Source organism: Pezoporus flaviventris, unplaced genomic scaffold (genome assembly GCF_033815535.1).
Source record: "Pezoporus flaviventris isolate CSIRO_AGI_PZ_B2104156 unplaced genomic scaffold, CSIRO_AGI_Pfla_v1 ptg000002l, whole genome shotgun sequence".
Taxonomy (NCBI): Eukaryota; Metazoa; Chordata; class Aves; order Psittaciformes; family Psittacidae; genus Pezoporus; species Pezoporus flaviventris.
The window spans coordinates 25,334,301-25,349,127 of record NW_026892550.1 but is presented as its reverse complement, the minus strand read 5'-3'; the positions used below and the strand labels follow the sequence as shown (position 1 = coordinate 25,349,127).

At 38.4% G+C, this 14,827-nt stretch overlaps 1 protein-coding gene across 4 annotated transcripts in view; it reads left to right on the top strand.

The window, feature by feature from the left end:
• The window catches only part of USP46 (ubiquitin specific peptidase 46), a 36,830-nt gene that overhangs the window by 6,424 nt on the left and 15,579 nt on the right, over positions 1-14,827 (top strand). For all 4 annotated transcript variants that reach the window (XM_061472223.1, XM_061472214.1, XM_061472241.1 and 1 more), the window contains exons 2-5: positions 5,963-6,043; positions 6,825-7,038; positions 9,692-9,921; positions 13,246-13,322. In XM_061472223.1, the coding sequence (XP_061328207.1) occupies positions 5,963-6,043; positions 6,825-7,038; positions 9,692-9,921; positions 13,246-13,322 (602 nt within the window). The remainder of the gene's footprint in view (positions 1-5,962; positions 6,044-6,824; positions 7,039-9,691; positions 9,922-13,245; positions 13,323-14,827) is intronic.

Sequence of the window (14,827 nt, the reverse complement as noted above, 5' to 3'; positions counted from 1 at the left end):
GTGAAGCCATCTTGAGGTTATGTCCTCTGAAGAAGGAAACTGGCCAAAACAAAAAAAAAATGGCTTTGCTACTTGTTCCCGCAAAAGCCTGAGTGCCACTAATCCAAGAACTACTAAACTGGGAACAGAGACAGACTCATGCGAGAATACAGAGCTGCATTTTGGTAAAGCTTGTCTAAACCTGGAAATTTTAAAAGTCAATATTTTAAACAAATTGCTAATAGGTTTAGATACCACGTTTGCAACATGTCACTAGAACCTCCCTTCCAGTACTTGATTGCTCTGTGCTTTGAGAAAACCAGGGGGTTTTAAAGCTATATAAGACTGAGTGCCCTAAACTTCTTGTGCAGGATTTTAAGTAAGTGGTTCAGAATTTCAAGCCTCTCAATTTTTATCTGTTTCTTGGTGTCATGGTTTAAACCCAGTCAGGTAACTTGTTCACTCACTTCCCCCCCTTTCGTGCCCTCCCCCTGCTCCCGGAGGGAGGGAGAGGAGAATTGAAAAGAATGCAACTCCCACGGGTTGAGATAAGAGCAGTTTAGTAACTAAGGTATAACACAAATCACTACTGCTACCACCAATGATAATAATGATAAAGGAAATAACAAGGGAAGAGAATACAACACCTCAGCACCAGCTGACCGATAACTCGCCCCCCCCAGCCCGACCAAGCTCCAACCGATACCTCCTCCAACCCTGCAGACTCCCAGCCCTTCCGGCTAACTCCCAGTTACATCCTGGGCATGACGTGCTGTGGTATGGAATACCTCTTTGGTCAGTTTGGGTCAGGTGTCCTGTCTGCTTCCTCCTGGCTTCCCCTCCTCCCTGGCAGAGCATGAGGCTCACAAAGTCCTTGGCCAAACCAAAACATTACTATCAGCTCTGTTCCCAGGCCAAAAATCAAAACACTGCACTGCACCAGCTACCAAGAAGGGGAAAAATGACTGCTACTGCTGAACCCAGGACACTTGGTAACCACACAGTGAAGAGCTAAAGTTATTTACGGTATATGTAATACTTAGATCTGTGATAAGAGGTAGTTTAGTGCATCCAGCAAAAAACAAATTAGACACTTGCTTTTAAGCTCTTGTAATCTGCCTCAATGATCAGAAACTGTTTGGCGAAAAAAAGTATCTTTTATTGTTTACTATGATCCCCTACATTTTTCATAGCATCCTCTCTTTCCCCTTTTATCTTGTGGGAGCAAAGAGCCAAAATAGCTCCTCTGGAGAAACAATAAAACATTTCTTTGCAGAACAGGAAAAAGCTATCTGGTTAAGTTCAGCCATTTTGTGGGACTTACACTTTAAAAGTCACAGAAACGTTTCAGGTTTGGCATTTAGTATCTATGAAGATACTAAATTGGAAGAAGTCTGGTTCAGCTATTCCAATTATTTGCCATACCTCTCTGAAAGTTGAGATTGTCCTTGAGGATAGTCAAGGTCCAACACTGAGGACAGGTAATGTGTCTGTTGAAAGCAGGTGCAAGTATACTGCATGGTATGATATTGCTGGATTTTCTCTTACTCTCATTTCCTCTGTTTTGCTTCTGGGAGCTAATTTTGGGTTTTATTTGTAGTTGTTTCCTCTCTTTTGAGTTATCTAGCACTGCCATTTGTTGGCCAGGAGGTCTTTCACGTCTTTCTTTATCTTCTTTTTCCCTTCCTTCCCATATGCTGTGCCTTCCAAAATCCTGAAACTCTGGCTGACTGGCACTGAAGCCGTTTCTATTTTGATTGTAATTTCTCTTCTACCAGCCTAGACGTCATCCTTACTTTGTCTTAAGTCTTCATTTCCCCCCCTCAGGAAAAAACTCTATTTCTAGTACATTGCTCTCACTTTCCCTGAATGTTAATAAAAAAGGGTCTAATTCACAGCTGTATATGATCTGAAGCTCTTCTGTGTTTCTGTTTATTAGCCTATTTTAACAGGTTTTCAACAGGTCACCTATGGAAAGTTCTGATTTCTTTACTGCACTCCTTTATTTTAAATTAAGTACATGCATATTTCTCAAAAGTTAGTGCCAATTTTTACAGCTCTATCACACGAGTCTAGTCTAATCTGATTACTTGTTTGCAGTATTTTTTATATTAGCTCTGTTCCATTTCTCATCCTCCATAGAATAATTGTATTTAGGTTATTTTGCTACATGTGATTTAATGATCTAATCTGATGTGGGTTTTTTCCCTGCATTGTTAGTTTGTTTACATTCTAAAATGAAAAGGAATGGGAGGTTTTTTTTACTTAACCTATTTCATGTGATGCAAAGCACAAATTATACTCTTAGCAACACTATCAGAAATTTCAGCTGAAAAGAAAACTGGCAGTCTTATCCATGAGAAGGCCCAGAGCAAAATAATACAAGAGAAAAATGCAGGTCATATGGCCAGAATAGCTTTGAAGCAGTGTTGTGGTTGAAATCTTGGCTTAGCCTGAATTGACCCATGCTTGAATATGTCTTCAAATCTATGTCTTTGCTATTTTATAAGGACTCAATACTGCTTGTTGAATTAAGTGGTAAAACTTCAGAGGAGGCAGGGTTCACCAACACCGCAGAATACATATTAGGAGTTTCCACATTGACCTAGTTCTCATTCTCATAAGGTCTGGCCATCTCAGTCACTTTGTTGTATTTCTTTCATTAGTGTATTCTTTTAAGGAGACCGTCTTCTTTATTGTCTCTGTACTGGGATATGAATTTATTTCATGGTCACTGACTTACGTGGTCTCTCCTCATTTCAGACTCTGTGGCTGCACTGCCACTCTTACTGTTTTTTTGTGAAACTACAGTAGATTCAGCTGTGGTAGGATACTCCTCCTAGCTGAAGCACAGGACTCTTTATAAAATCATAGAGAATGGATTGCATTTAAATCGTCTGAGTGGGGTTTCACCGCAGAAGTGACCAAAATGACTTGCTGGAAGTGGGAATAAGCAGAACCATGCTTATAAAACCATATTAAATAGTCATGGTTGATTTTTGCTGTGGGCTATCAGGTTTTCCATATTATGTATGGTTGGTTTAAACTGAGTTCTGAATCGCCTTTAGCAGATCTCTAATAACATAACATTTGAAGTTTAAACCTGGATCGGTTATACAGTTTCTGGTGTACTTTGGTTAGAAAATTTCCAATCATTTCTTCTGCCATCAGGTCAACTGCTTCTTGAGGAGACACTATGCAAAACATACACATGTCATGTGGCATGGTTTGAGTTTACTAAATAGTCTGTCCACATTTTTTTTTAATTCATGTCAGAGAAGTGTTCTACTTTGAAGAATTCGATCTCTGTACCTTTTACCTCTTTTCCTACTCTTCTTTTTGCTGCAAATTTAACAGTGTCTTTTTGGAGACCCTCAAATAAATCAGTTTGAAATGGCCTTTGATATAAGAAGCCACAACTTGTAATGAAGTCCATGGGAGTTATGTCAGTTTACCTAAAGATTGAATTTAGCATCTCTGTTTTATTGGGAAGCTGGCATACAGTGATTTGTTTCATATTTGCTGCAGCTAAGGCCAGGTTTTGGAGAGGATAAGCACTATGGTGAGCTGTTACTAAGTATATGTTGTTTCAACAACATGCACTTTGGAAATTTCCAGGCATTGCATGGATTTTATACGGAGATCAGTTAGTGCATGTCATGGATTTGTTTGGTTTTCAGTGATAATTTTGTTTGGTAAATCCTGATTCTTGCTCTTTCTCACAATATTTATAAGACAATTTAAATGCTAGAAAGGGTTTGCAAACCATCTGGCATCCTCTGAAGTAAGAAACCCTGGCCCTGGAGGAAAGGCAAATGAGTAATGGAGGAGCAGCTAGTTAGCAGAGCACTTGCATTCTACTTGTCTAACAACATACACTAGCCTCTAGTTTATGAAAGAGTAGGAGGTTGCTTTTTAGAGATAGTATTTTCTATGAATTCTAGAGAGAGAATTATTTTCAGTGTGGAAGATACTTCCTGAAAAGCTGGAAAAACACCCATTTCATTCTTATGCTTGGGAACTTGACTGGAATGCTAAAAGTGTAATCGAAGAAAACATTTGCTTTGATCTGAACGCTGTACAATGAGTATGAATTTGAAGATAGCTTTCTTGAGAAGCTGCATTAATTTTCTGTAGTCATGTTTTTCTTTCATCAGACAAGGTTTTGAGGGTAAGAGTGGCTATTTGCTTCACTTTTAATATCAGATAGGCAAATGTCTACCAGTTTCTTCCCTCTCGGGAAACTGGATGCTTTGCTGAGTCTGTGTATCTTTGGCAAGGCTGACTTTCCGAGCAAAGAAAGTAATCTTCATATGGAACTTGCATAATTATCACACTGTCATCCCCATTGAAAGGTATCCAATAATTGCTTTTTATAGATCATTCCTTTTTACAGATTTCTTACTGAGGTTTAGCAGAGGATAATAACATATCCCTTTAGCTTTGCATGGAGCATTGTGCAGGTAAAGTACTTCAGTCTCAAAGGGAATGTCTGGGAAATGACACACTTGGTCTGAGCAATGAGCTCTGTGTGTGTGAGAGAGAGAAAGAGACTGGAAAGAGATCTGATGTGGGGTTGTGAAATACAAAATCTTTGAGCTTTTCTGGAAGCTGACAGCTTGAAGGAGCTGCTTTACTTTCAACACTTGCAAATTCTCAACAAGCACCTGTGCTGATTTTCACTCCACTGATTCTGTTGACTAAAATCATCTTCTTTTGATGAGTTGACATGAAATAATAGCATAATATAGCAAGCAGTGGTGATGGGAGGTGCGGTAAGGAAACACAAATCAGGATTTGGGAAGAAGATGAGGAAGGAACACTAAAATTATTCAATTTGATTAGCAGAAACTTCAAAAATTTTAGCTGATGAAGTCTCTGAGCAAGTATATTGAACACAGGAAACATTGAACTCAGGAGCTATTGAACTCAGGAACACTGGAAATCTCATAAGTCTTCAGATGTTTTCTGTGTTGACATATTACAGGGGCATTTTACATGGGTTTATGAAAGTCAACCAACTGTGCTGTTCTTGTGGGATGGAAATATTATAGGCACTATTAATTAATGCTTCACACTGCAGAGCATGCTTAGTAAGTAAATAAATGTATGATGCCAGTAAAGCAATTTTCATGCAGATTAAAAATTGGTAACCGATAGGGAATATTGTCCAAATACAGCATTTTTATCAGGTCCTACAGGGATCTTTATGTTTATAGAGTGGATAGGAGTGATGGCATTTCTTTTGGTAGCAATACAGCTTGCTGGCTTGCTTTGTAACCAAAGGGTGTTTAAAATGGGTGTTTTAATATAGCAAAACTACACGTAACATACAAAATTAGTGGTTGTACTTCACACACCAGTAGTTGTGAAAGCAACTTCGTTGTTGGAATGAAGATAAGCTGAACATAACTTGCCCACACTGAGGCAGTGACAAAGGTACAAGAGTGCTTGGGCTTATGCACCCTTTGATGTTAGATAAGGCAAAGTGACAAATATATTACACTTGCTTTTAATGTTCGTGATGTTTTTCGTAGGACTGGGTTTCTGTCTGGAGCTCAAGTGTTGTTAAAGGCTGCTGACGAATTAGAAAACCTGCCTTACATCTAGGAACTGGTTTGTCCAAGATAACTTTAAGGGGTTTGCTTAAGGTCAACAAGTATCTTCATGATGCAAGAGGATAATGGGATCCAACTGTTCCCATACACAGTAAAAATAAGGGGAAGGTGGATGTGAGAATCGCTGTTGTCACCTGTTCACTTCTAAGCAGCCGTTACTAGAGTGTCTGGGGAGGTCACCTCTACCACCTAGAACTGCAAATGCTTTATTAGCTCCTGTGGCTGTCATATCTGCCATTAGTAAGACAGAGTTAGCTTGGCTAATAGTAGCTGAAAGGAAAAAAATAGTTCCTATCTCAATGCTGTCCATAACTTTATTTTATGATATTGTTACTCTAAATAATTTCTTCCTCCTTATTTTATAGGGCACCAATGCCTCTGCTCTGGAAAAAGACATTGGCCCAGAGCAGTTTCCAATCAATGAACACTACTTTGGATTGGTCAATGTAAGTACGATTTCCATTAGGCAAACTGTATACACAACTATGGCTCTGATGTTACTTAAACTTTCATTTCTACTCCTATTTCTTTTCTTTTCTCTCCCAATCCCATTCTAAGGTAGGACTGCCTTTTCCTGAGAAAGTGCTGCTCATGGTTCAATTTAAGCAAAGTGGATTGCAAAACTGTATCAGGTGTTTGAAGCTAGATACACCCCCAGAGAATCTATCTGTGTTCTATGAATGTTTCCAGGGATTAGAACTTACACTTCAATAAAGTTAAAAGTCTATTTTAGGCACGAAACGTGAGGGAGGAAGGGATGGAAGTATGTACAAGCTTAGGTACAGCAGAATCTCTTAAGGAGCAAAGAGCTTTTCTAACTAACTAAGGAGAGCATGAGTAAGAAGATTGTTTAATCGCTTGTTTATTCTCATACAAATAAAAGAGATATAGTAATTCTTTCCATTGAAAACATTAGTCATTCTGCTACTGAGCTGTAAGATAGAACCCAGCAAGAATATATTAATATATGGAAACAAGCTTAACAAGAGCCACTACAATAAATAGATGTCTTGCAAGTGGAAACTTACTTTGTATCCTAGCTAATTTAGAACACCGTAGTTTTTTTCCTGTGTAGTGTCAGGGGTGGGTATGGAAATATATTCCTACAGCTGCTGCCTGGCACAATGGCTGGTATGTGACAGGGGCACAGGAGCCAGAAGTTGAATGAAACAACTGGTTTTATTGTGTTGCACAGGGCTTAAGATTGTTTTTGGTTTTACATGGCAGTTTGGGAACACCTGCTACTGTAACTCCGTGCTGCAGGCACTGTATTTTTGCCGGCCGTTTCGGGAAAATGTATTATCATACAAGGCCCAACAGAAAAAGAAGGAAAATCTCTTGACTTGCCTGGCAGATCTTTTTCACAGTATTGCTACTCAGAAGAAGAAAGTTGGAGTTATTCCACCAAAGAAGTTCATATCAAGGCTACGAAAAGAGAATGGTAAGTGTAAAACTGGAGTCCTCTTAGACATTTATACATTGATCAGGAAAGTATAAATAAATATTGGGCAATGTGATCAAATTAATCAGATGTTCAGGTTAAATTTATAAATTACTTTTATTACTTTTTGGGTTTAGATATTAATATTTTAGTATCTATGTACATGATACTATGCTTGGAATAACCATATCAGGTCTCATAAGTTGCCAAAGGTGCATGAATCACTGATGTTTTCAGAGCACAGTGGGACAGACCGCACTGTACAGTGAGCTAGGGCTGGGGGTAGGGTGATGCTCTGCTGTAACTTTTTAATTACCTCTTTGTGGTTATGACACAGAGAAACACTATGGGCAGTTGGCAGCATAGAAACTGTGTAAACTGGGAGTGCTACAGGCACCACTAGTCCAAAACACCCTGCAGGACAGGTAACTATGTATGCACGGGTGTTCAGTGAACTACACGTCAACTGCTCCTCTTGTTCTCAGAAATGAGCACAGCGTTACTTCGTGAAGCATCAGGCCCTTTTTGAGCATTAGGTTGGCAACAACATATGGCTGATCTTGTAGTTCTGTCTAAGCAATATGAGGAACATCTTGAAATAAGGAAGCCTGGCACACAACTCCATTTTGGCCTGGATTCATATCACTGTGGGTGGTATGCTTAGAAACAGAGGAGCTTTGAATGAAGAGACAAAGTATGAATCGAACACCTGGAAGAAACTGCTTCCCAGTGACAGGATATAAATGGGCAGACAGTTCATTCCAGAGCAAGCATTAGAGAGTGTGACAAAGTTAGCTCTGAATCACCTAGTGATAAATGCCCCCACACTGTTTGGGATCACTTTTAGGGACTGGATCTTATGTTTTCCACTTTGTTAAAACTAGGACCAGACTCAGGGTGTAGGTGTATTAACCTGCTTATGTGTCCAGCTAGACACTGCAAAGCCAAAGGATCTGTTCAGTATTTTCAGATGAAATCCACATGAGCTTTTTCAGGAGCAGGGGGATAAAAATACACATTTCCTTGGGTGACGTGGTCTAGTGGAAGGTGTCCTTTTCCCATGGCAGGGTGGTTGGAACTAGGTGACCTTAAGGTGCTTTCCAACCCAAACCATGCTGTGATTCTATGATTCTATTTCTGGGAACACAGATTCTTTTTTCTTCTACATGGTGGGCAAATTGGGCCTTCACTGGAGAAATCTGTACTAAATCACCACTGAGATATTCTCTCTTCCTCCTGCAAGCATTTCTTTCTGAAGAGGCAAGCCTCTGCTCATCTGACCTGTGTGTGAAAAATGTGCTTTGTGAGGTGATGTTATTATTGCCATTTGTAGTGGGTTACCCTTGGCTTCCAGGTTCCCACCACGCCTCTCTCACTCCTCTCCTTAGCCAGATGGGGAGAAAATAAGATGAAAAAACTTTCTGTGTTGAGATAAAGGCAGTTTAATAATAATAATTAAAGGGAAAAAAGCAAAACCAAAGGAGATTTATTCACTACCTTGTATCAGCAAGTGATTTCCAGCCACTCCCTGGAGAGCAGGGCTTTGGTGTGCATAGGACTCGCTTCAGAACCCAAACATCTTAATAATGAATCTCCATCCCCTGCCTTCCCTCTTCTCTAAGCTTTTATTGCTGAACATGAAGTCATAACATGGCATATCCCTTAGGTCAGTTTGGGTTAGCAGTCCCAGCTATTTTCCCTCCCAACCTCTTGCCTACCCTCAGCCTACCAGCCTTTGGAAACAGCCTTGATGCTGTGTAAGCACTGCTCAGCAATGGCCAAAACATTGAAGCATTGTCAACAGCCTTCTAGCCACACAAAGCACAGCACTGTATGGGCTGCTATGAGGAAATGTAACTCCATCCCAGCCAGACACAGTACACTAGTATGTGTCAGCATTCAGCGTCGTTTCCCCAGCCATGTGTCTTACTCTCCAGACTCTGTGATGTTCCTAGGTGTTTGAGGGACTTGGAATGTATGGGTGGGAGTCAGGACCAGGTGTAGTTAGGTGTCTAGTGTAAGGAGTTACTGGTTTAAGGAATTAATTTAGGAAGCGTCACCCTCTTGCTTTCTTCATTGACTGCAGTGAGAGCCTACACAACCAACGCCAGAACATAACCTTACAGTCAGCTAAAGTTTAGTGAGATGAAGCCTTCCCTAAAATAGCTCCACTGAAGCCAGCATGACTGCAGAACTGCTTTTCTTTGGCACAATTCTAAACACTTTGATGAACAAAAGTGGGTCCAGAAAAGGGCAACAAAGCTGGTGAAGGGTCTGGAGGACAGGTCTTAACCAGGAACTGCTGAGGGCACTGGGGTTGTTTAGTCTGGAGAAGAGAAGGCTCAGGGGGGACCTTATAGCTCTCTGCAACTACCTGAAAAAGATTGTAGTGAGGTGGGGGTCAGTCTCTTCTCCTAAGTAACAAGAGACAAGACAAGTAACAGCCTCAAGCTGCGCCAGGAGAGATTTAGTTTGGATATAGTTTAGTGGTGGTCTTGGCAGGCCTGGGGGATAGGTTCGACTTGATGATCTTAAAGGTCTTTTCCAACATGTTTGATGATATGATTTTATGTATTTGGGAAGAAATAATGAATTTAGGTTGCTTTCTTGAAGGGAATGTTAACTTTCGAAATCTCTACTGTCTTCTTCACAGATCTCTTTGACAACTACATGCAGCAGGATGCACATGAGTTTTTAAATTACTTGCTCAACACCATCGCAGACATATTGCAGGAGGAGAAGAAACAGGAAAAGCAAAATGGGAAACTGAAAAATGGCAACATGAATGAAGCTGAAGAGAACAATAAGCAAGAACTCACCTGGGTGCATGAGATTTTTCAGGGAACACTGACTAACGAAACTAGATGTTTGAACTGTGAAACCGTAAGCATTGGGATAGATTTTTTTTGGTTGTTGCCCATTAATAGATAGATGCATTTTATATATATAAATATATGAATCTTTTCAGACATCTGAGAATTGTGGATATTCCTGTAGACTTTACTTCTTGAAGTGAGTATATTCTTTTCTAAAAATTTACTTTTCTAAGCATTACTTGGCTAACCTATGCCAAGTCTTGCTGCCCTAATACATATCTCTACAGTTAAAATCCTTGTGAGTTAATCAATACCCTTCCTTATTATTGTAACTTTGAAGAAGATACTCCTCTCTATTCCATGAAGAAGTGAAATGTTAAGGTGAATTTGTGTTAATTCATTCCTAAGACTGTGACTGGCATACAGAGGGTTTGTTATTAACAAACCATGTGTTTTCCTTATCTCCCTAATATTTTCTAGAGGATGCTGTCAGTTTGAAGTCTGAGTAAAAATCAGTTTTAGTTAGAAAACCCTATTGTAAGTCTGCTGTCATTTTCTGTATTTTTTAATCACATGCTCCTACTTAAAAGTAAAAAGAAATAATAATAATAATAATAATAATAATAAAGTTCCTCTCTGTGAGGTTTCTTTGTCAAAGAGTAACACAGATAGAAAAAAAAAGATGTTTTGGAGAGAAAAGTGACAGTGGCTTTCAAAAAAGTTTTTAATCAGCCTCACCTAACCTTTGCTTTGTAAAAGGTAGGTGTCAAGGATGAACTAGTTTTATTAGGTCCTCTGTAGGTGATGGAAATTGCAAAGGAGCTCCTGCAGGTTACTTTCTTTATCTGTTTCTAGGATGTTTCATGAAACAGAAAGTTTTTAGCAGTATCAGTATTTTCCTCCATACAGCCTGTCCTGGTTTCATGGTGTTACTGAGCTGTTGCAATCAGTGGTGAAGCACTGCTGTGAACTGGGCCAGCAAATTGATATGACCTAAGAATAACATGTTTTTAACTCAGACCAGTGCTGCTTCCTCCAAAGGAAATGCAACTTTAGACTATCTGCTTTAAGATGGGAGAAGGTGCCCAGAGAAGGTATCTTCAGACAGCAAGCAAGCTGAGGTTAAATATTTATAACTTTGGACACCTGAAATTCGGTGAGATAAACCCTACCCAGGTCCTACAGATGTGTAAAAGAACATATTCTGATATTTCTAATCATAAAGAATGATCTTTATCCCAAGAAAATATGACTTGCCCAGGGATTTGTGTCAGAGGTGGGTAGAAAGAAAGAGATCAAACGATAGTCAACATGAAAAAAAGAGGTTAAACCAAGTTTGGAACAAGCTTGTATAGCGAAAATACAACAGAGACTGAAAAGTAATTCTTTTTTCTGTTTCATTTATAAAAATCCAAGTAATAATAGCAAGTTAAAATAAGTGAAAGCATAGAATTTCTTTTAACTGGCAAATTCCTTTAAACAGTTGTGTCCTAATTCTAAACTAATATCCAGTGTCTACTCAGACAAACTTTAATGAAGTCAGGATGTGTCCTTGAGAACAGCAAAACTGCACAATACTCTTTATAATTTAAAGTAATCAAGCTATATGGAAAAAATTCTGCTAGGTATTGCTGCTGTAGGAAGGCTTATCTATATCTTCCAGTGAATGCAGAAATACTGTATACTACCCAGGATAACTTCCCAGTTTGATTTTCTTCTATTACTGTGTCTTGAAATCTTTGGGAAATAGTAAAATGGCTAAGAAGATGTTCCTTTGTTAAAATAAAATATTCATGTGCAGTGCATGAAGAATCATTCAGAATCCAGGAGTTCTTATTCTCACTTAGAAAGGGTTCAGTTTGAATCTGGTTTTCCAGCTACCTTTAGTTTTGGCTTGTAATGTTCCAGCTCCAACTAACTCATCTTCCCCTTTCGGTAAATATTTGATGTAATGAAATCAATAACAAAATTCCGAGCTTCTTTGTGGGATTCAGATGAAATACTATACTTGCCAAAGACTTTTCCAAGTATTTCTTTCTTGACATGCAGTGTATCTGACAGAACTCTAGTTCCAGCTGTAGAGATATAATGTTCTCTGAAGTTTTGTATCTTTCAAATTCTAGCTGTGTACTTTTAACTGCAGTTGAATGCTGCCAGTTTTGTTTTTTTTCTGGCCCCTGTGGGTCAAATCATGTCTCAGGAAGGACTTTTGTTTGGAGAACTGCTGTTCATTTTAATTGGGTGCACGTTATGCCTCTGTACATCTTTGGTAATATCAACATTCTCTCTACTAAAGGTGTTCTTTTGGATTCAAGACTGCATTCGCCACATTTATGGATCTTTGACATAATGCAAAGATCAACTGAAAGTAGTACCTTACTTACTAGAATTGCAGAAATCTGGGCATGAAGGACTTGCATCAGAACGATCATTTCAAACACTCACTGAAGTTCTTGATTTGAACTTCACTATCCTAACATCTGATTTAGTTATTCTAAGAAAATGCAGCAATAGCAGGCAAAATACAGAGTGTTCATGCATTTTATAAACAGAATTAGTTGTTTCGAACATGACTGAATTCATGTGCTGTCTTTTTGACTCAGTTGAAGTATTACAATTATCCATTTGGATAAATTTTTTGTTTGTTTGTTACATCTTCAAGATTACATACTCTAAGTGAAAAATCATTTTCAAAGCAAAAATCAAGGTCCATCATTCTGAAAATATTTGGGATTACTTTTAAAATAAAAGCTTTATGATAATTTTTCAGCTCTTGTCTAAAAATTTGGCAAAATCAAAATTATTTTGCGAAGTATTATTAGTTTCCATTTTTAGCTTTAATCTTTTAATTTTTAAATCAAAATTATACTCAATGGGGAAATGCAGCTGTGTCAACCAGGAATTTAACATCAGCCTTTTGAATACTCACTGGAAAAGAGCATGGTTAAAAATGACATTTCTTGATAGATGCTTATTTAGAAGACATTTTCATTGCTTTCTTACTAATGGAAATAATTTCTTATGGCATAAACTGTGAAACTAGAGTACACTGTATAACAAGGATACATATTTTAATGCACCAGTCACAGCTAATACAGCGGATGGTGGTCCCCACTTTGATGAACAGTAGACCACAGTCACTGACCCATGGTTGGTGAGCTTGGAGAAGTGGAACAGACTAAATTATATGAAAGCTGGATTGGTAGAGTTACTAATAAATATAGTCATGCTGAACTAGGAGAAAAAAAAAAAAGCCTTGAAATGAGTTATTTTTGTGAAACTTATTTTTGCAGAAATTACCCTACCTTTAGCATTTGCACATAGATACAAACAGCATTTAGATGTATGGTGTTTTACTAAGTCTGTTTTACATGTATATTTTTTGTAACAGGTTAGTAGCAAAGATGAAGATTTTCTTGACCTTTCTGTTGATGTGGAGCAGAACACATCAATTACACACTGTCTAAGGTAAATGAGTGTATCTCTGGCAGATAGTTCTGTCTGACTTTGCTAAATTTTCCAAGTCTAGTAGGTACAGAAAGGAAAAGGAGAATAGCACTGGGTTTTGAACATTTCCTAAGCAGAAGAAAAAGATTGTAAACTGGATGTTTCCTCTAATGACAAAAGATACATCAGTATATTTTGTTTTACTCACTTTCTTTTTCAATATATGTGTTTGAAAGAGGAAAAAAATCATCTCTTGGGAAAAATAATTGATTGCCTTGTCACCAGAAAGAATTGCTGCAGAAGAATAATTGGCTTCAAATGGATTTCAGTGTGCTTATCATTAAGCTTTTATTAAGTGCTTTGTTGATTAGGACTTATGTGCGTATTAAAAGTTAAGTGAGTACTTTGGAGAAAGAGTACTATAGTCCCTAGCGGGCAAAAGATCTCTTAAGTCTAAAAGTTCTTCTGCCATATAAATTTCTATTCTGTGTCTCATCCTAAAATTATAAGCAAAAGTCTTTTACTCTAAGTTTCAGTTCTGCTCCTAGTAGACACTACTGACCAAATACTTCAGAGGTCAAAATAATTTTGAGACTTCATGGAGGATTATTCTGAGAGATTTAAAATATCCGGAGTTTTGGCATTGATACAATAAACCAATTCCTAGATTTAAAGCAGTATGTTGCTGCTCTAAGGTAATGAGTATCAATTGGTCAAATTATTCTTTCCAGCTTCAAAATTGCTACCAACTTTGAAATTGCATTTAACATTTGTTCTGGAATGCTTAGGAAGTGTTGCCTGGCACCTGACCCTAAGCTGAGAGTTACAAAAAGAGAAAGCATATGAGAGAAGGTACTAACCATTTTGTAAGTCAGAAAGTGATTTCTCTGCAGATACCACAACTGTACTAAGTAACTTCTGTTACATATTAAAGTGCTAAACCCAGTAAGGTTTTTCCTTCTCAATTTCCGTTCGGTCTCCTGTAGGGTACTGTAGCAGTGATTAGTCCTCAAGTAATTGATGGCTTGGCCTCGCGAGCGAAGAGTAGGGCCTTGTTGTCTTCTTTTTTCCCATCTCTTTGTTTGTTCATGGTCACCAATAACTGAATCAGTATTAGTACTACAGGTTTTTATTTGCACACTTTTAAGTTCTTCACTGTAGCCATTACCTTGAACTTGGTTTTGCCAGCATTACTTGCCTTTCTCTATGGTGTTCAAAGTCAATTTGAAATCACACTGACATTCAGGGAAGCTGAAGTGTGCATCTTCTGAGGTCCTTTCTAACTTGAGTTGTTACTTGGTTCCGTCATACATAGTTACTGGAGACTGAGCACTGACTATCTTACAGCTTAGTCTGGTGAACTTGTTAGAAACTGCTGCTGTCCATAACTTGCCACCTGACCTTCAGCTTTCTCCATTTTTTAAATTCAGTTTCTTAGTTGTTAGAGCTTCCTGGAAATAGTTTGTTTGGAAAGGCTGTTTTATAGCATTCCCACTACTGAACACCAAGTGGCTGTAACTTACGAT